This window comes from Neolamprologus multifasciatus, chromosome 16 (assembly GCF_963576455.1).
Source record: "Neolamprologus multifasciatus chromosome 16, fNeoMul1.2, whole genome shotgun sequence".
NCBI classification, from domain to species: domain Eukaryota; kingdom Metazoa; phylum Chordata; class Actinopteri; order Cichliformes; family Cichlidae; genus Neolamprologus; species Neolamprologus multifasciatus.
Window position 1 is genome coordinate 7,615,909 of NC_140454.1, and position 18,361 is coordinate 7,634,269.

Consider the following 18,361-nt stretch of genomic DNA (forward strand, 5'->3'; position numbering starts at 1 on the left):
TGTGTTTTTCAGGTTAATCCTTTGCAGGGCAGATGTAGTTCAGCTAATTTAACTGGAGGATTAGCGTTGTCTCGCTACGTCCCCCAGCCGGATGGTCATCCACATAAACAGCACTGAGTGGAAGTCTGTGGAGCCCAACATAACAACAGAAAACAAAAACCAGTGAGTGGGTGGGAAAATATAAGTGGCAGTGTTTATACATTAAAACGCACACACATAAGATTTAAACTGGCCTGTTATCCTTTGTAAAGGTTATTCTTTCATAACCAGAAATTGCAAGTTGAGTGGTGGGTGACATTCACTAGTAATTTAGAAATCCTTGAATATTTATGTAGTTTTCTTATTTAAAAAAAAAATCATTATTTTTGAGTGTAATCTTTTTTCAGATGCTCACTTCAAGCTGTTTATGTACAGTATGCATGTGTCTGTGTGTGGTGGCCTAATAGGATTGGTTTCAGTGACCTGATCTCTGCCGTGTAAACCTTTGAGCTCCCATCCGTGACAGAGGACCAGCACACCTGCTCGGTTTCTCAATTTTATAAGGTTAAATTAGGTTGTTGTGTCTTTTTGAATGACATTTTTATCTGGTGGTGACGATGAGGTAAAGTTACTGATATCCATCCTGATGGCCGGGACACTTTGCTCAAAACTCAAATCATCTAATCAAAGTCATTGGGATTCATTCTCTGGGGATCCAAGAGTATTTTGCTACCCACTATTATGACTACAAACCATTGTTTTTTTTATGTATTAATTGTTGATATGTCCAGAATTAGACAGGATATTTGGGGGGAAAGAGCAAGGGAATGATGTGCAGTATGCACAACCAATCTTCCATCAAGTTGCCCAGCTACTCTATCAACCACAAGAACCTTATGCCTCAACAAGTATCCCTAAAACCTTCCTGTTGTGCTACAAAATTTACTCTGTGTTTTAATATCAGATGGGAATATGTGTATCAAGGTACAGGACGAAGAAGAGTTGGACCTGGTTCTTTTTCGTGATGACTGAGCTGCAGAGTAACCAGTGATTGGATCTCCAGAGAGAACAACTGAGAGATTATCAGCATCCATGGCTTATTTGAAGTGCAGCCAGCAGGTGACATCACAACTGATCCGCCAACCACAAAGCACAGCTCAGCACATGATCCACCTGTCACTCTAAACCCTAAGACAAGTCTCAAAGCCGGGCGAGCTGCCTTCTCTATGTCTTCTTCCTGCTTCGCCCCACCTTCTCGTCTTTTATTTCCTCTTTTAAATTAAGAGAGGGGAGTTTTTACTGAGAAGCTTTCCTTCAGCTGGATAAGGTCAGACACAGACGAGGACGGTCTGTGGTGTTTCCTCTGCACAGCCACAGACACACTCAGCTGCACAGGTAAGGACAGACACACGCTAAAATGATTATTCTGTAAACAAAACTTTTACTGAGGGTTGAGTCAAAGTTGTTACATTTATTAGGCTAATATCTATTCTATTTTTAAGAAAGTCTGGCTTCCAAAGCTCATTTTGTGAAAATGCTGTAGGACACAGAGAGGGGCCTCAGGTAGGACTCAAACCCAGGCCACTGCATTTACCCTTTCTTCTCTCACCCCAATTGGTCGCAGCAGATGGCCCCGCCCCTCCCTGAGCCTGGTTCTGCTGGAGGTTTCTTCCTGTTACAAGGGAGTTTTTCCTTCCCACTGTCGCCAAAGTGCTTGCTCATAGGGGGCCATATGATTGTTGGGTTTTTCTCTGTATGTAATATTGTAGGGTCTACCTTACAATATAAAGCTCCTTGAGGCAACTGTTGTTGTGATTTGGCGCTGCCACCCTGATGGTTAGTCTCATCACCAGTTCCCTTTCCATTGTGTCCCAAATTGACACAAAGCATTTGATCTGTTCACACTTGAAAAAATACTTGAAAAATGCATAAAATTAAGTACAGATGTGAAGCACTCATCCATAAATCAGTTAATCAGTTCAATAGCACAGTAAATTATGGAGAGCGCTGCCATAACAAATTAAAAAGTAGACTAAAGTGCCCTTAATTTAGTAAATTTAGAATACTTTCCAGTGCACTTACTAGTTTAATAAGTTAAATTAAGTTTTACTGATATAGTGCCAAATCACAACAACAGCCACCTCAGGGTGCCAGACTATCAGAACACAGTAAATTTCCAATTCTGCAGTATGTCTGCAGAAAAGCACACCTCAAATAAGAAATGTTTATAAAAGTAAAAACAATGTTAAAAGATCATCATACAAGTGATCTATAGATGTTATAAATAGGATCATATGTGACAACAAATGAAGGAAGGATCATAGACCCTACAATACTACAGACAAAACCCCAACAATCAAGTAACTCTCTTTGAGCAACCACTTGGCGTGGAAAGGAAAAACGTCCTTCCTTAACAGGAAGAAACCTCCGGCAGAACCAGGCTCATGGAGGAGCAGCTATCTACTACAACTAGTTGGGGTCGACGGGAGGGAAACAAGATGAAGAAGAGAATAACTAATGATGGAATGCAGAGAGGTGTATAAACACACAGTGAGTGGACCAACCAACCTGGTCTTATTGCAGTGTCCATTATAGGAGAATATCGCTCTCTCTTTCTAGTCCCTGTCAATACTCTCACTGAAGCATTTTGGATCAACCAAAGGATTTTCAGGGAGTTTCTACAACAGAGCAATAATAATAGATTACAATAGTCCAGCCTAGACGTAATAAATGCATGAACTAGTTTTTTCATACTCACGCTGAGACATAAAGTTTCTAATTTTAGAGATATGGAAACATTTTAGAGATAACATCAGTTACCACAATTAACCAGCCAATTGCAGTTACACTGAAACCAATTTGCTGTTCTTCAGGATTACAAGCTGATTTATACTCATGAATTCATTCATTCATTCGTTTTACCCAGAGATTTAATAAGTCTATAACATGTCTTGAATGTGGTCAAAATTATATTAACATGTATTTTTAACAACCCACAGAGACACATTTTGTTCTGACATCAGAATTGATATGAATACATTAAAAGTCAAATACCAGCACATTTCAACCAGTCAGTACCAGATTAATACCAGTAACATGTAGCTGATATTGAATGTGATTGGAGCTGCTAAACCTGACAGTGTTTCTCAGGTTACTACAACACAACTTCTCTCATTTTTTCCACATCTATCATTCCTTCATTTAAATGTTAGATGATAACGTGTTCGAAAGTTTGCTCAAATGCATTGTGAGCACAAGCTACTGATGTTTTATTTTTGATGATGGATTTTTTTAACCCACCAACACCTTTCTTCATAGAGAAGAAGTTAAATGCAAAATTATGACATTACTGTACAGCACTGCATTTGCTCTGTGGTACTTCAAAGTCAATGTGTATACGTTTGTGTAATCTAGTCACTGATCCTCTCAATTTTACTCAAGCACTTTTTGTTTAGGCCTTAGGAGTGGTGCATAAATATATTGGCTAAAGTGTCTCCATTCATTGGGCGGGTAGGACAAAATGCTATGTTTGATTCTCAGTTGGGCTAATTAAACTTACAGTGGGGAAAATAATTATTTTGATCCTCAAGCCAAACATAACGTTGTATTTGGTGGAGAAACCATTGTTGGAAAGCACAACAATACCATGTTTTTTGCAGTTGGTCACCAGGTCTGCACACATCTCAGGATGGATTTTGGCCCACTCCTCTTTACAGAAACTCTAAATCTGTTAGGTTTCTTTTGCTGCTGCTCGGGAACTTCCAAGTGTCAGCTCCTTCCACACATTTCTCCTGACTGAGGTTAGGAGACTGGCTACCTCACTCCATGACCTTAACGTACTTCTTTTGCCACGCCTTCTTGTCCTTGATTTTACCTCACGTGACCCCATCCAGTGACCCTTGATGCAGTGAAATCGTCTTTTACCCTCAGCAGCTAAACAGTCCAAAGCATATAGTTTCCACCTCCATGCTTAACTGCTGGGATGGTGTTTTCTGGATCATGATCAGCATTCCTCTTCCTGCCAGAGAGCTCGATTTTGGTTTCTTTTGACCAGAGCACTTTATTCCAAGCCTTCTATGAATCATTTAGATGTGCCTTCTTAAGCATAGGCACTTTGCGGATGCCCCAAGATTTCAGTCCATTACAATGTAGTGTGTTACTAATGGTGCTCTTCACCAAACCATGTGCTTTGTGCTTTATGGTGTGCTTCTTAACCACCTGTCCTCAGAGCTTCAGCCTAATCCATTTATCTCAAACTGGCATCACCACTAGTCACCTCAATAGCCTCATTAACATGAATTAACCTGAATTACTTTCTAAAGGGAGACATTCTGTGAGACACTGAGAGAGATTTGTGATTGAGTTTATAAAGACTTTTTCTCTCTTTCTCTTTGTTCTCCTTACAGAAAAACGACACAATGCCAGCTGTGAAGAACAAGAAAAAGAAGGTGAAGAAAGAGGTTGTTGATGAGGAAGAGCAGGGAGAAGGTGAGGGAGTGACAGTCACTACTACCTGTAGTTTAAATGAAAATGTATTCTATCATCCAGTATTTTTACTTTGTTTTCTTCTCTTTTGTTCTGTTCTAGTCGCCCTGGATGTGGAGAGGGAGGAAGTGATCAACAGGAGCCATTCTAGCAGTAGAGACCCTTTGACCCCAGAGCCACAGGATCTAGCACCACAAAAGAAAAAGAAGAAGAAGAAGGCACCTACAGTTGGTAACAAAACTTTTACTAGCTTTAACACATGTGTAAAATGTTGTGACCCAAATCCAGAGGCAATACTAATTCTATACAGAAGACAAAAAGTACGTCTGAATTTCTGATTCTTTCTTTCAGTCTGTTTGATCAGAATTTGCATTATTTTTTTTTACATGTACTTTACACCCATTCTGTTTCTTATTACATATGCCAGTTTTCCTGTAATTGTCATAGAGGCAGTGGGAGTTCTAAAGGCACAGAATAAATTAGATGTTAGATGATGGGCTGCATGACGTTAACTAGTGATGACTTCATGAACTTCTTCACAAATAAAATCTTTATCATTAGAGAAAAAATTACCAATAATCATCCCACAGATGTAATATTATCTACAGCTACTCTTAGTACCATTGATGTTAAGTTAGACTCTTTTTCTCCAATCGATCTTTCTGAGTTAACTTCAATAATTACTTCCTCCAAACCATCAACGTGTCTTTTAGACCCCATTCCTACAAAACTGCTCAAAGAAGTCCTGCCATTGATTAATTCTTCGATCTTATATATGATCAACCTATCTCTAATAATCGGCTATGTACCACAGGCCTTCAAGGTGGCTGCAGTTAAACCTTTACTCAAAAAGCCATCTCTAGACCCAGCAGTCTTAGCTAATTATAGGCCAATCTCCAACCTTCCTTTCATATCAAAAATCCTTGAAAGAGTAGTTGTCAAACAGCTAACAGATCATCTGCAGAGGAATGGTTTATTTGAAGAGTTTCAGTCAGGTTTCAGAGCTCATCACAGCACAGAAACAGCTTTAGTGAAGGTTACAAATGATCTTCTTATGGCCTCTGACAGTGGACTCATCTCTGTGCTTGGCCTTCTTGACCTTAGTGCAGCATTCGATACTGTTGACCATAATATCCTATCAGAGAGATTAGAACATGCTGTAGGTATTACACACTGCAGTGGTTTGTATCATATCTATCTAATAGACTCCAATTTGTGCATGTAAATGGAGAGTCCTCTTCACACACTGAGGTTAATTATGGAGTTCCACAGGGTTCAGTGCTAGGACCAATTCTGTTTACATTATACATGCTTCCCCTAGGCAGCATCATTAGAAGACATAGCATACATTTTCACTGCTATGCAGATGACACCCAGCTCTATCTGTCCATGAAGCCAGATAACACACACCAATTAGTTAAACTGCAGGAATGTCTTAAAGACATAAAGACTTGGATGGCCACTAACTTTCTGCTTCTTAACTCAGATAAAACTGAGGTCATTGTACTCGGCGCTGAAAAGCTTAGAAATATGGTATCTAACCAGATTCTTACTCTGGATGGCATTACCTTGGCCTCCAGTAACACTGTGAGGAACCTTGGAGTCATTTTTGACCAGGATATGTCCTTCAACGCACATATTAAACAAATATGTAAGACTGCGTTCTTCCATTTGCGCAACATCTCTAAAATTAGAAATATCCTGTCTCAGAGTGACGCTGAAAAACTACTTCATGCATTTATTACTTCCAGGCTGGACTACTGCAATTCATTATTATCAGGATGTCCAAAAAACTCACTGAAAAGCCTTCAGTTAATCCAAAATGCTGCAGCAAGAGTACTGACAGGGACTAGAAAGAGAGAGCATATTTCTCCTGTTTTGGCTTCCCTTCATTGGCTTCCTGTTAAATCCAGAATTGAATTCAAAATCCTGCTCCTCACATACAAGGTCTTAAATAATCAAGCCCCATCTTATCTTAATGACCTTGTAGTACCATATCACCCTATTAGAGCACTTCGCTCTCGCTCTGCAGGCCTACTTGTTGTTCCTAGAGTATTTAAAAGTAGAATGGGAGGCAGAGCCTTCAGTTTTCAGGCCCCTCTTCTGTAGAACCAGCTTCCAGTTTGGATTCGGGAGACAGACACTATCTCTACTTTTAAGATTAGGCTTAAAACTTTCCTTTTTGCTAAAGCATATAGTTAGGGCTGGACCAGGTGACCCTGAATCCTCCCTTAGTTATGCTGCAATAGATGTAGGCTGCCGGGGGATTCCCATGATGCATTGAGTTTTTCCTTTCCAGTCACCTTTCTCACTCACTATGTATTAACAGACCTCTCTGTATTGAATCATACCTGTTATTAATCTCTGTCTCTCTTCCACAGCATGTCTTTTATTCTGTCTTCCTTCTCTCACCCAACCGGTCGCAGCAGATGGCCGCCCCTCCCTGAGCCTGGTTCTGCCGGAGGTTTCTTCCTGTTAAAAGGGAGTTTTTCCTTCCCACTGTCGCCAAAGTGCTTGCTCACAGGGGGTCATATGATTGTTGGGCTTTTCTCTGTATCTATGAAGCGCCTTGAGGCGACATTTGTTGTGATTTGGCGCTATATAAATAAAATTGAATTGAATTGAAATTGAATTGAAAAAATGACAACAAGCGAGATTAAAAAAAATAAAGGGCCTCAGCTAACAATCATGATTGACAACTGTGACCTTTAAAGCTTTCATATCATATATTTCTTTGTCAGAGCACGAAACAGAGCATGCTGATATGCCAAATGGCAACATTGCTGAATCAGTGATAGATGGAGAAGAAATGAATGTCGCTGTAACCAGGAGGACAAAAAGGAAGAGGTGAGTACCAGCATTAGGTCAGATCCTCATATTTGAGCTAGATGGAAAACCATCACTGATGGAAAAATGCATCCAAAGAACTAATCTGTTCAGTTTTTTATTCAGTAAAGAGTTCACTCGTCATTTGTGACAGTCAGGAATCAAATTAGGAAAGTACAAGCAGCAGCATTAACTATGGTCAAAGATCAGCAAATATTAGTGAACTGTGGCAGTTAGCTTTAGCTGAAGTGATGTCAAAAGTTAAACTTAGTCACTGTGCAGTAATATGAAAAAGAATGTTTTCATAGGACTTTGGTAATAAGCAAAACACAACCAATGATTCAGTAGCTTGTAAAACCAATTTCAGTTCAATGCAATTCAATTCAGTTCAGTGGAGTTTTATTTATATAGTGCCAAATCATAAAAACAGCTGCTCAAAGATGTGTTATATTGTTAGTTAAAGACCTACAACATTACAGAGAAAGCGTGAATAGTCACACAACTCCCTATGAATGAGCACTTAGCACCAGTGGAAAGGAAAACCTCTTTAGCAGCAATAACTTAAAGTAATCATTTTCTGCATAACTTTATCAGTCTCTCACACTGGAGGAAATCTGGTCCATTCTCCTTCATATTTGCTGCTGTACTGAGCATGTTGTCCTGCTGCATGATAGGAGTACATGGTCAACTCAGTGATTGAAAGGCGTCCAGATCCTGTGGCAGCAAAAAAAAGCCCAATTCATCCCTAGTTTACCACAGTGCTTGACAGTCGGTGTGACGTAATTGTGCTGATATGCTGTTTTTTCTCCAAATGTAGCATGTGCATTATAGCCAAAGGGACATTGTTCGACCGTATTGTGGTTTATTCAGAAACACCTTTGTAAACTGAGATATAACTCTTGGATATTTCTGTAATTGTACTGCTACTTACCAAGATAATATCATGGAAGCAGTCCTCCTGGAGTTAATGTTTCCTGGTCTGTCTTTTGTCACTAAACGCTCATTTTTTTTGTTTGATGTAACCTCATAGGGGATTTGAACCAGTAATCTTTCCTTTGCCAAGTTAATGTGTAAACCTCTACATGTCATAGCCTAAATTGATAAACTATGAATATGGAATTGAAAAGCAAAGATGAGCTGTAAAAACTCATATATACAGGTAATGGAAAATCAAAATCCCCAAAATGTTTTCCCAGAATGGTCTTGTTTCAACACAACAATGCCAGATTACATTATGCACACATTACACCAGCATAGTTCTACACTATAAGCGTCGAGGTACTAAACTGGCCTGCTTGCAGTCAACATTTTGCTTCCAGAACCACGGCATCTGATTTCTTTAATTTTCACATGTATTAAAAGAAGAAGAGACACTGGCTAAACGTTCCTGTTCCACCTTCTTTGAAACGTGTCACAGTAATAAGACTGAAAATGGTAATATTTTTCATAATCATGTTTTTATGATTGCATTCTTTTTTTTGTGTGTCTCTATTTTTTACGCCATCCCAGCAAAAGGGTTTACAAGAACAAAACAAACAAAAGGATTTGTTCTAGCATATCTATAAATCAGTAAATTGCTAATGCACCTGTTGTTTAGATCAGTTATGAGCCAATGAGAGCTATCGTTATGGAGATGAGCTATTTGACAGTAATAAGAGGTAATGGAAGGTAAAAGGACCTGATGGCAGCTTAATGGAGCTAACTAGCAGCTGAGGTTATCACCTTTTATTCAACTTATCTCCTATTACACTGGCCCTTATTTTCAATGTGAGCAAAAATATTCACACAGACACACTGAGTCTGTGTCTGTGTGAATAAAGACACAAGTAAGAGTTGTTTGTGTAACATATAGAGGATTTGATTTTGAAAGGAAAACCTACTTCCCATTTACACATTAAACATATTTATTTTGAAAAGCTTGCGTCTCTTGGTAGACTCTGGCCTTTAGAGATCTCTGAGCTTTATGTGCTGATAGTCTAGCATGTCTTTGTAGGTTATCAGTCATCCAGGACAGGACAGGGCAGTCATAAGCATTTGAGGTGATAACCCCACTAAGGTTAAACACCTGGGACTCACCATCAGCTCAAAAAGCTGTGTTAGCTTGGCTTAAAGCAACAGTCAACAATGTCCAGATAACAAAGCCCAGCATGCAGACGTACACAATCAAAGCCATAATGATTATTACAGTTGTCTCCAATTTACTCATTGGATTTCTAACACCGTGCAAGAGTCCCTGGTTGCTATGGCAACTCACAAAAAAAAGAAAAGGGGAGATGAAAAACGTTGGTTTTTTTTGTTTGTTTGTTTTGGGGTTCAATGTTTTTTCACATGTAGTCTTAGGTTAGATTTGGTTAACTATACTACTTCTATAACACCAAATATAGAGTTGTGATGAATGCTGGATATCATGTGTCCACACCTAATAATGACCAAAGTTATTAAAAAGCGGTAACATATTTCAGTCTGGATAAATGGATGGACTTAGTGCTGACATGTGACAAAACCCTCTTCCCAATGTCACCTGGCAGGAAGGCGAAGGCTACAGAGCACTCCAGCAATGATCTGGGAGCAGAAGATGACGATATCGTCACAGACTCCCAGTCGCCCATCCCCCAGCATTCCCTGTTCTCAGCCCCGCACGGACACAGCCATCCAGCTGGCAAAGTGTTTGTGGAGAGGAACCGTGAGTATGAATCAGATTTACCAGGATCAAATACACGACATGGCAGCAGGATGATGAGAAGGATGATGATCCTTCTCATTTTTTGACCATGAATGTGAACAGCTAAATGCAGAAAAACATCTAGACGTTTCAAACTCTACAAACTGCTTCCTTTAAACATGACCAGTGAACATTTCATTTGAGTGGTAAATGGACTGACAGTTATATAGTACAAGCCAAGTCAAGTCGCTTTAGTGCCATTTCAACTATGTGCAGTGGTACATTACACAGTGAAGACCATGATTCCTCCAAGACCATGGTTCTATATATAACAGACAAAAAAACTATACAGCTGACACAGCTTTATCTCCTGAGCCCTATCTGCCCCCTTTATTTTTTGACTTTTCCAATAAATTATTTAGTAATATTTCACAAAATAAAATTTGCTTGAATTTTTTTTTTTTGTTTTTACTTTTAATTTTTTGAATAAAAATTAAGGGATTACCTTCCAGGCCAGACCACTGGCCTCTTTAATCCATCAGGCGCTTTGTCTATGTAGGTCACTGGCAGCTGACCTCATCTGACCCTGCAAATCTCCTCAGACACTCTCCAAGCACTTGGTGTTGCATGGCTTAACTGACTGCTGGCTCTGAAATGACCGCATGATCATTTATGTCAGCACTCCCCAACCTTTTTTGCGCCACAGACCGGTTTATGCCCGATATTATTGTCATTGACTGGCCTTTAAGGTGTCGCGGATAAATACAACAAAATAAAACTAGTACCGGTACCGAAAAAAAGAAGATTTATTCATAACACACGTGAAAAGACCAAGGAAAACCGAGTTAACGATAAAAACGATAACAAAACAACGCTGAAAACCAATAAAAACCCTGAAAACCATACATTTCACACCTGAACCTCAACTCTCGCGGCCCGGTACCAAACAACTCACGGACCGGTACCGGTCCGAGGCCCGGGGGTTGGGGATCGCTGATTTATGTCATTGCTGCTCTTCAAGATTTCAAAATGTAAACATTTTTTTAAAATGTCAGATCGGTGCACCCGGTTTAAGGGTTTGAGACCAACCTATGGCCGTTTGCTGCATGTCTTCCTCTATCTGTCTATCTTCACTGTCCCCATCCAATAAAGCTCAGGACAAAGACTAATTTGACTGGTCAACATGTAAAGCTGTGAATGTTAAAAACAAATTCACTTAACTCCCAATGTTTATTACTATGTTCTTAGACAATGGCTGGATTCTGAGGTTTGGATCTGGTTAGGATTATTTTCTCCAGAAAATTGAAGTGATGGAAACATAATTGTGTGTGTGTGTGTGTGTGTGTGTGTGTGTGTGTGTGTGTGTGTGTGTGTGTGTGTGTGTGTGTGTGTGTGTGTGATTCCCTTCTGCCGGGTCAAATCTGTAATAAGCTTGCAGCAGGACGCTCCATCCTTCCACAAGACACAAACACACACAATCTGCAGCAGGTTCACACATGCACACGACTTATCTCAAAGTCAGTTCAGAAAACAACACATCTGTGAGAGCAGATTTATCTTATCAGTCCATTTATATTGAAATTGGGATGCTGTGTAAAAACCACATAAAAATCAGAAAGCAGCAACCTGCAAATTTCAAACCAATATTTTATTCACAACGGAGCGTATGAAGGAGATTTTACCATTTCATGAAAAATATGGAATCACTAAATATGTCTCCAAACATTGGGGTGGGGGTGAGGGGGCATTAAAGGTATCATTTACTTTTCCAAGTTAGTGGCATTAGAAGGAAAAACAGGAGGAATATTTTCCAACTAATTATGTTAATTGGCAACAGGTCAAAAATATACTTGGGAATAAAAGACGGGCAGAGGTTAGTATTTCGAAATAAGTGATGGAAACATAATTGTGTGTGTGTGTGTGTGTGTGTGTGTGTGTGTGTGTGTGTGTGTGTGTGTGTGTGTGTGTGTTCAGGGCGGTTTCAGGGAGAGCGAGTGGAGCATCTCCGACACTCTGAGTTGATGGATGACTACATGGAACCCAGACAGCTCTGGACCACCAGAGATGTTGCAATACGAGTCCACAGCAGCTTCAGGTCTGCAGACACACACATACACATAGAATGGGTTACATTTACACTGGCAGGAGCTAGCTGCCGCAGCTGTTTCAGACTGTTATGTATCTTATACATGTCTACTCAGCCAATCACATGGCAGCAAACAAATGCATTTAGATATGTAGACATGATTAAGACAAACTGCTGAAGTTCAGTCAGCATCAGAATGAAGAAGAAAAGTGATTTAAGTGACTTCGAATGCAGCGTGGTTCTTAGTACCAGACAGACTGGTCTGAGTATGATAGTATAGTATGTATTAGTGACAGGCTGGCAGGCTCAGAATTTAAAATCATGGACCCCTCCTTGCTTATATCAAAGGTTCGGCTGGGCTGGGTATGATGGAGTAATGGTATGTGGGCAAACTTTGGCCCTTTAGTACCAACCAAGCATCATTTACACATGGCTTTATCACCACAGTGCACCTGTATTCCAGTTGCTGCTTCCAGCAGAATAATACACCATGTCACAAAGCTCAGATCATCTAGTTTCTTAAATATGAGTTCATTGTATTCAAATACCCTTCACAGTCACCAGATCTCAAACCAAAAGAGCACCTGGAATAGGAAATGTGCACCAGCATGTCATCATGGACCAGAATGTTTCCTCCACCTTGTTGAATAATGCCACAAAGAATTCAGAGAGTTCAGAAAGCAAAAGGGGTTCTAACCCTGTACTAGCAAGGTGTAACTAATGAAGTGGCTGGTGAACGTATATCTGATATAAAATATTTCACATACTATGCCACCATACTGCAGTGGTCCTAAATACACCGATTCAGCAGTTCTTTTCTCTTGTTTTGTCACAGAGAAACAAAGACATCAATTTCAATGAGTAGCATGAGTAGCTGCCATGAAACCAGTTTAACGTGGTCCTGTGGTGTGATCTCCACCTGCAGGGTGATAGGTCTGTTCTGCCACGGTTTTCTGGCCGGCTTCGCAGTGTGGAACATCATTGTTGTGTACGTCTTAGCGGGCGAGCAGATGACCACGCTCCCCAACCTGTTGCAGCAGTACCACCTGCTGGCCTACCCAGCTCAGTCTCTGCTCTACCTGCTGCTGGCCATCAGCACTGTGTCTGCATTTGAGAGGTTTGTGAGCTTAATAACTCAGAAGTCTACCTCTGCAGTCTCATTGAGAAGCGGAGGTGGAACCCATGTCATTGTTTAAGCTACTTAAAGGAGTGCGGTTCAGTTTGTGACCTTTATCAATGTCATATTAATTATCTTTGAAGAATCTTTAATTATTCAACTTATGCATTTTTACATTATATCTTTCAGCTCTTATTGTTTTAATTGCAATGTTCTTGTTTCATTCACTGCTCTTGTAATTTGAAAGAAATTAAGAATCTGCACTTGGTGGAAACATGTACTGGAGACCTGTATTTCCACCAACAATTTAAAGAAAAAGTCTCATAATTGTCCAAATTCCCGCTGGACAGGAATTGTTGACTTGAATAAATAAGAAGGTGAAAAGTAACAGCTTTGCTGTTTTGCATCATCTGCAGAGTGAACCTGGCCAAGGCCTCCATGGCCCTGAGAGGCTTCCTCACCCTGGATCCTGTCGCTCTGGCTTCCTTCTGTAAGTAAGACAAGACAAAAGCAGAATGATGACGATGTTGATGTTAAGGCCTTAATGTGGTTAAGGACTATGCAGTCCTGTAAAAAACTAGATACACCTTTAATCCCTCCATAGAAATTACAAGAGTAAGTAGGACCCAGGTACTGCTAATCAAATGCACCTGTCATGGTCCTGAGTCTGAGGACTCGGTGTTTTGTGTTTCTTTATATTATTCTTTGTTCTTGGTTATTCTGTTTTGTCTTTTGTTTAGGTTTGCTATGTGTTAGTGTTTTTGTTTCATATCTGCCTGTGTTCTCTCTGTCTGTCCATGGTGTTATTGTGTCTGCTCATGAGTCTGCCTGTCAAGTTCAGTGTCCGGTCTGGTTCTCTGTGTCTGTTAGTTTTCTGTTTTATTCTGAAAGTTCATGTCTCATGTCAGTGTGTTCAGTTTTACCTCTCCCCTGTCTCGTTAGCCTAATTGCTCCCAGCTGTGTCTCCCTCCTGTGGCCCATTCCCTGATTACTCCCTGTGTATTTAAGCCCTGTGTTTTCCTGTGCTCTCTGTCGTGTCGTCTGTTTAACTCCATGTCCGTCTGCAGAATTCTGTGTAACCTGGCGCTCAGGCTGCGTCTCTCGTCATCTTTCTTTGTGCATTTTGTTCCTCCTCCCGTGCGTGTTTGGTTTAAGTTGAGTTCTTTAGTTTTCCCCAGTTTAGGTTTGTTTACTCCCCGCTCTGCTCCTCCTGTTTTTGTCACCTTATCACCTCCGTAAATAAACATTCACTCGCACCCCAGCCAGTGCCTGCATTTTGGATCCTTTTCTCAATTCACCACACGACTGCTGCGCAGCCGTGACAGCACCTGATTAATTCAATTATATAAAGGCTTTAGCAATTTGCTGGTCTGTCATTCCAAAGTCTTCTTTCCAGGAGTGGACATAGCTCCAAATCCCCCCCACGGTCAGACTGTGCAGTTAAAAATTGCAGGGAAAACCAAGAGCTACATCTCAGTGTTCTCCTTGCAAACTTAAGAAGTAAAAGTAAAGTTTTCCAGGAGGAAACCTCTTTTTCTCTTAAAAGGACATGGCAGCACGGCTTGGGTTAGCAAAGTTACATGTGAACAAACCACAAGACCTCTGGAACAAGACAAAGTGGAGATGTTTGGCCATAACAAAGGGCAGTTTAGAGAAAACCAAACACAGCATATCAGCACAAATACCTCATACTAACTGTCAAGCACAGTGGTGGAAGGATATTGAGCTGGGCTTGTTTTGTAGCGTCATGAACTGGACACCTTGTACTAATGGAGTCAACCATGAACGCCTCTGCATATCAAAGTATTCAAAAGTGAAGTCGTCTGTCTGACAGGTAATATTTGGCTTACCCTGGGTCATGTAAAAGAACAATGATCGCCAGCTTGGCAGCAAATTCAAACCTCATTTGCGCTTAAATGCTGTGGAGCTTCATAGAGCTGCGCATGAACAAATGCCTACAAATTTGAAAGATCCAAGGTTTAAAGAAGAGTGGGCCAAAATTCCTCCACAACAATGTTAGAGACTGATAAAGTCATTCAGAAAACAATTACTCATTGTAAGGCCGGTTAAGGTAGATCTAAAGCTAATGAATTATGAACCTAGGCATGTTGGACCTGGTCATTTTTTATTTTCTTACTGGTTTTTCACAGGATCTCATAGAAAACTGAAAAAACGTTCTTTTTTTAAATGCCTGTAATTATCCAAACATCTTCTCTCTTTGTGTGCTCAGTGTATTTTATAGCCCTGATCCTGTCCCTCAGCCAGCAAATGGCCAGCGATCGCATCAACCTGTATCCCACTGCCAATGAGACTCTGTGGTGAGATGTTTGTTTTCATTTTTATAAGTTAACATTTTTAGCGTGATCTTGGAAAAGCAAAGAGGAAAACAGATGAAAGCAATACTTTCCACAAAATGTTCAAGGTTGACATGGCAACTGAATTTAAAAGCTGATAGGAGCTTAAAGGGCTAAAAGGAAATATCTGATGCAGGATGGTTTAAAAGCAGGTGTTTTACATTTACATTATATACAATACTTCATTAGTATTTCTGTGGTTCTAGTAGAACACTAAACGTGTATGAGAAGTTTATTTTTAGGCATTTTTAGGCATTTTCAGGCAATTGTAGTCAAATGTTGTTTTTTCCCATGATGAAACTAATTTGAATATCTTTCTATATCTTGAGTAATACTTACATTTTAATTGTATGCCAAATTTAAAAACAAAACCTTTTAAAAACCAAAAGTATCCAGAAAACATTCACACATTTCCACATAAAAGGAACATCTTCCTTTTAACAACACTGAGACCTGAGGCACCATTGCCAAAGACCTTTAAGAGGCTAATGCATTTCCTTTATTAAACTTAACTTGGAGAATCTCGGAGTTCTGCTATTTTCTCCTTACCATGGCTGGAAAACCCTCCTGAGGACTCAATCTTGACATGGAATGGTAAAATAATAACTGCTATTTAACCCCTCATGTCCTGCAGGCCTCCTGGTTCAGAGCAGCAGATCCTGCGGCCGTGGATTGTGGTGAACCTGGTGGTGGCGCTGTTGGTGGGCGTGGCCTGGGCCGTCATCTCCACACGACCGGACATCGACTACACAGAAGGCAAGTTTAGCTAAAAGTAACCTGATATGACTTGAGACATTCCATCATCCAGTGATGAAAAGTAACCAAATGTATTTTTGTACAGTTCTCTGGTCTTTTGCATTACTTGTACAAAAACACACTATTGCTCATAACAAATATTTATTCCTTTTAAGCTACAAAACCTTTTTTTATAGAAATTGAAATGTAAAAATCACACAGAGGGATGTTACTTAACTTTGGGGACACCTTCTTGAGCAAACAGGAAACATTAATGATACTTCAAATCCTGTGGAAACAGTGAAATAAACTAAAAACATGGTAATAAAACTACAATAACAGAAATCGTAAAAGGCTTCTGTAGGATTTGCCAGGTGTTTTGGCCACGCAGCACACGCACATGGAGTCTCCTGGACTCCAAATACACCAGGTAGCCTGAAGGATTAATGACACGTCACTTTTTTTTCCTTTTTTTTTCATTTAAATGTAGCTGTACAAAGTATAAAAGTAATACTTTTGATGCATTGCTGTGTTCCAGGTGTCATTCTTTACATCACCACTAGATAGAAGCAAAGTGAAACATGTTCAAACCCTAAAAACACGAGGCAGACATTCACATGTCATCAAGCCAGTGTGTGTGCGCTTTGTAGAAATGTAAGCTGATGGTCTGGATTTCCTTTTGCAGAGTTTTTGATGACAATGGAAGTGGAGGGATACCCGAGAGGAGATGAGAACCTGGAGATTCCGGCCTGAAAACTTCTCTTTCACTGTGTCTTTGTCTCTGTCTTTGACTCCAAGTCTGTTTTACTAATTTCATTTATGTTTTTGTATAATGTAGCTTTGTGTTTGAACTGATTTTGCAAATAAACTAATAAAGGCTATATGGTGATAGGTGGTTGATACTTCTGCAGGGGAATAAGCGCCAGAAGAGCATAAAATACTTTCTGGTGTTTGTACTGCACTTGTAAACGTTGTTTGTATTATTTTCATTCCTCTATTTTTGCTTATGGTCGTTTGCACCTATTAGCAGTTTTGTCTGTGAAGTCATTTTGTGTGTCTGTTGTGTTTTGTGTTCTCATCACTTTGCAGTTTTTGTGTCTTTGTGTGTTTTCTGTTTGTGGTCATTTTACCCATTTTGCCTGTACCAATTTGTATACACAACAGCATTTTTAATGCTGTGTGTTGTAATTGGGAAGTCACTTTGCATGTCTTTGGATGTATCTGTAGCCATTTGTGTATCCGTTTGATGTCATTTTGTGTGCCTTGTTTGTTTGTAGCTGTTTTATAAGTCATTGTAATATTTCCGAGCTCTTTTTGCCTCTTTTGCCGTCATCATTTGGATCACCTCCTGCATGTATTTCATAACAGTTTGTAGTCGTTTCCGAGATGTTTTGCGTGACTTTGATTAACATTCCCTAAAAAGAAGGTTAAACAGTCAAACGAAACAATATCATGGCCCCACCTTACGACTGTGGGCGCTACACTTGTGCCTGGTAGTCCCTCAGAGCACTCCCACTCGCCCACTTTTCTTCATGCCATCCCAATAATGAGATTTCCGCACAGCCCCTGAAGGCGCTAGGATCCATCCATTCAGCGCGCGCTGCAGCCGTGTAGTAAAAGCCATGTAAAAATGGCGGAGCTGCAGATGCTGCTGGAGGAGGAAATTCCTGCGGGACGAAGAGCGTTGTTGGACAGTTTTACCAACCTGGAAAGAGTCGCGGAGTACTGCGAAAGCAACTATGTCCAGGTACATGCTCATATTTAAGCAGCAAGTGTATAAGTTGGGTGAAATGACACATCGAGGTAATGTCAGTTGGGAGTAGGCGGTTTGGATAGAGGAGTGATGGAATGACCGTGCCAGATTCCGTTATGTTACCCGTGGCTTTTATGTAAAGGGGAAAAGTCACAGCGAATTCAATGCAAACACTGCCGATGCCTGAATAGGAAGGTTGTCGGGGTCAATTCGGTTTTTTAAAAAATATCCTCAAACACATCTTTACTAGTGAAAAATCAACTTTTGCAAGTGGTTTGCGCAGCACCGTGTTGTTTTCTGATTGAGCGTGACTCCGTGGGAATGTGATGGGTGGATTTTGGTTAGTTTTAAAAGTTTGCTTTAA

The 18,361-nt window shown here is 40.2% G+C and overlaps 2 protein-coding genes and 1 long non-coding RNA gene across 8 annotated transcripts in view; 2 read left to right on the plus strand and 1 right to left on the minus strand.

Annotated features, from left to right (window-relative positions):
• The first annotated feature begins 387 nt into the window (after window positions 1–387).
• Window positions 388–17,554, plus strand: LOC146500186 (transmembrane protein 237A-like). The gene is made up of 11 exons (XM_085136550.1): window positions 388–1,374; window positions 4,386–4,467; window positions 4,567–4,695; window positions 7,206–7,311; window positions 9,819–9,973; window positions 11,927–12,047; window positions 12,964–13,155; window positions 13,572–13,645; window positions 15,386–15,473; window positions 16,144–16,265; window positions 16,930–17,554. The coding sequence occupies exons 2-11, from the start codon at window positions 4,398–4,400 to the stop codon at window positions 16,995–16,997; spliced, it is 1,125 nt and encodes a 374-aa protein (XP_084992676.1). The 5' UTR covers window positions 388–1,374; window positions 4,386–4,397; the 3' UTR covers window positions 16,998–17,554.
• On the minus strand, window positions 11,831–15,386 carry LOC146500187 (uncharacterized). The gene is made up of 2 exons (XR_014869982.1): window positions 14,484–15,386; window positions 11,831–13,805 (listed from the first exon to the last, which is right to left on the minus strand). It is a non-coding gene; the product is annotated as an uncharacterized LOC146500187 (long non-coding RNA).
• Window positions 17,555–17,677: 123 nt separating the features above from the next.
• Window positions 17,678–18,361, plus strand: part of LOC146500188 (abl interactor 2-like) — a 30,664-nt gene continuing 29,980 nt past the window's right edge. For all 6 annotated transcript variants that reach the window (XM_085136542.1, XM_085136545.1, XM_085136544.1 and 3 more), the window contains exon 1: window positions 17,678–17,991. In XM_085136542.1, coding sequence (XP_084992668.1) covers window positions 17,875–17,991 — 117 coding nt within the window. In that variant the 5' untranslated portion in view covers window positions 17,678–17,874. The remainder of the gene's footprint in view (window positions 17,992–18,361) is intronic.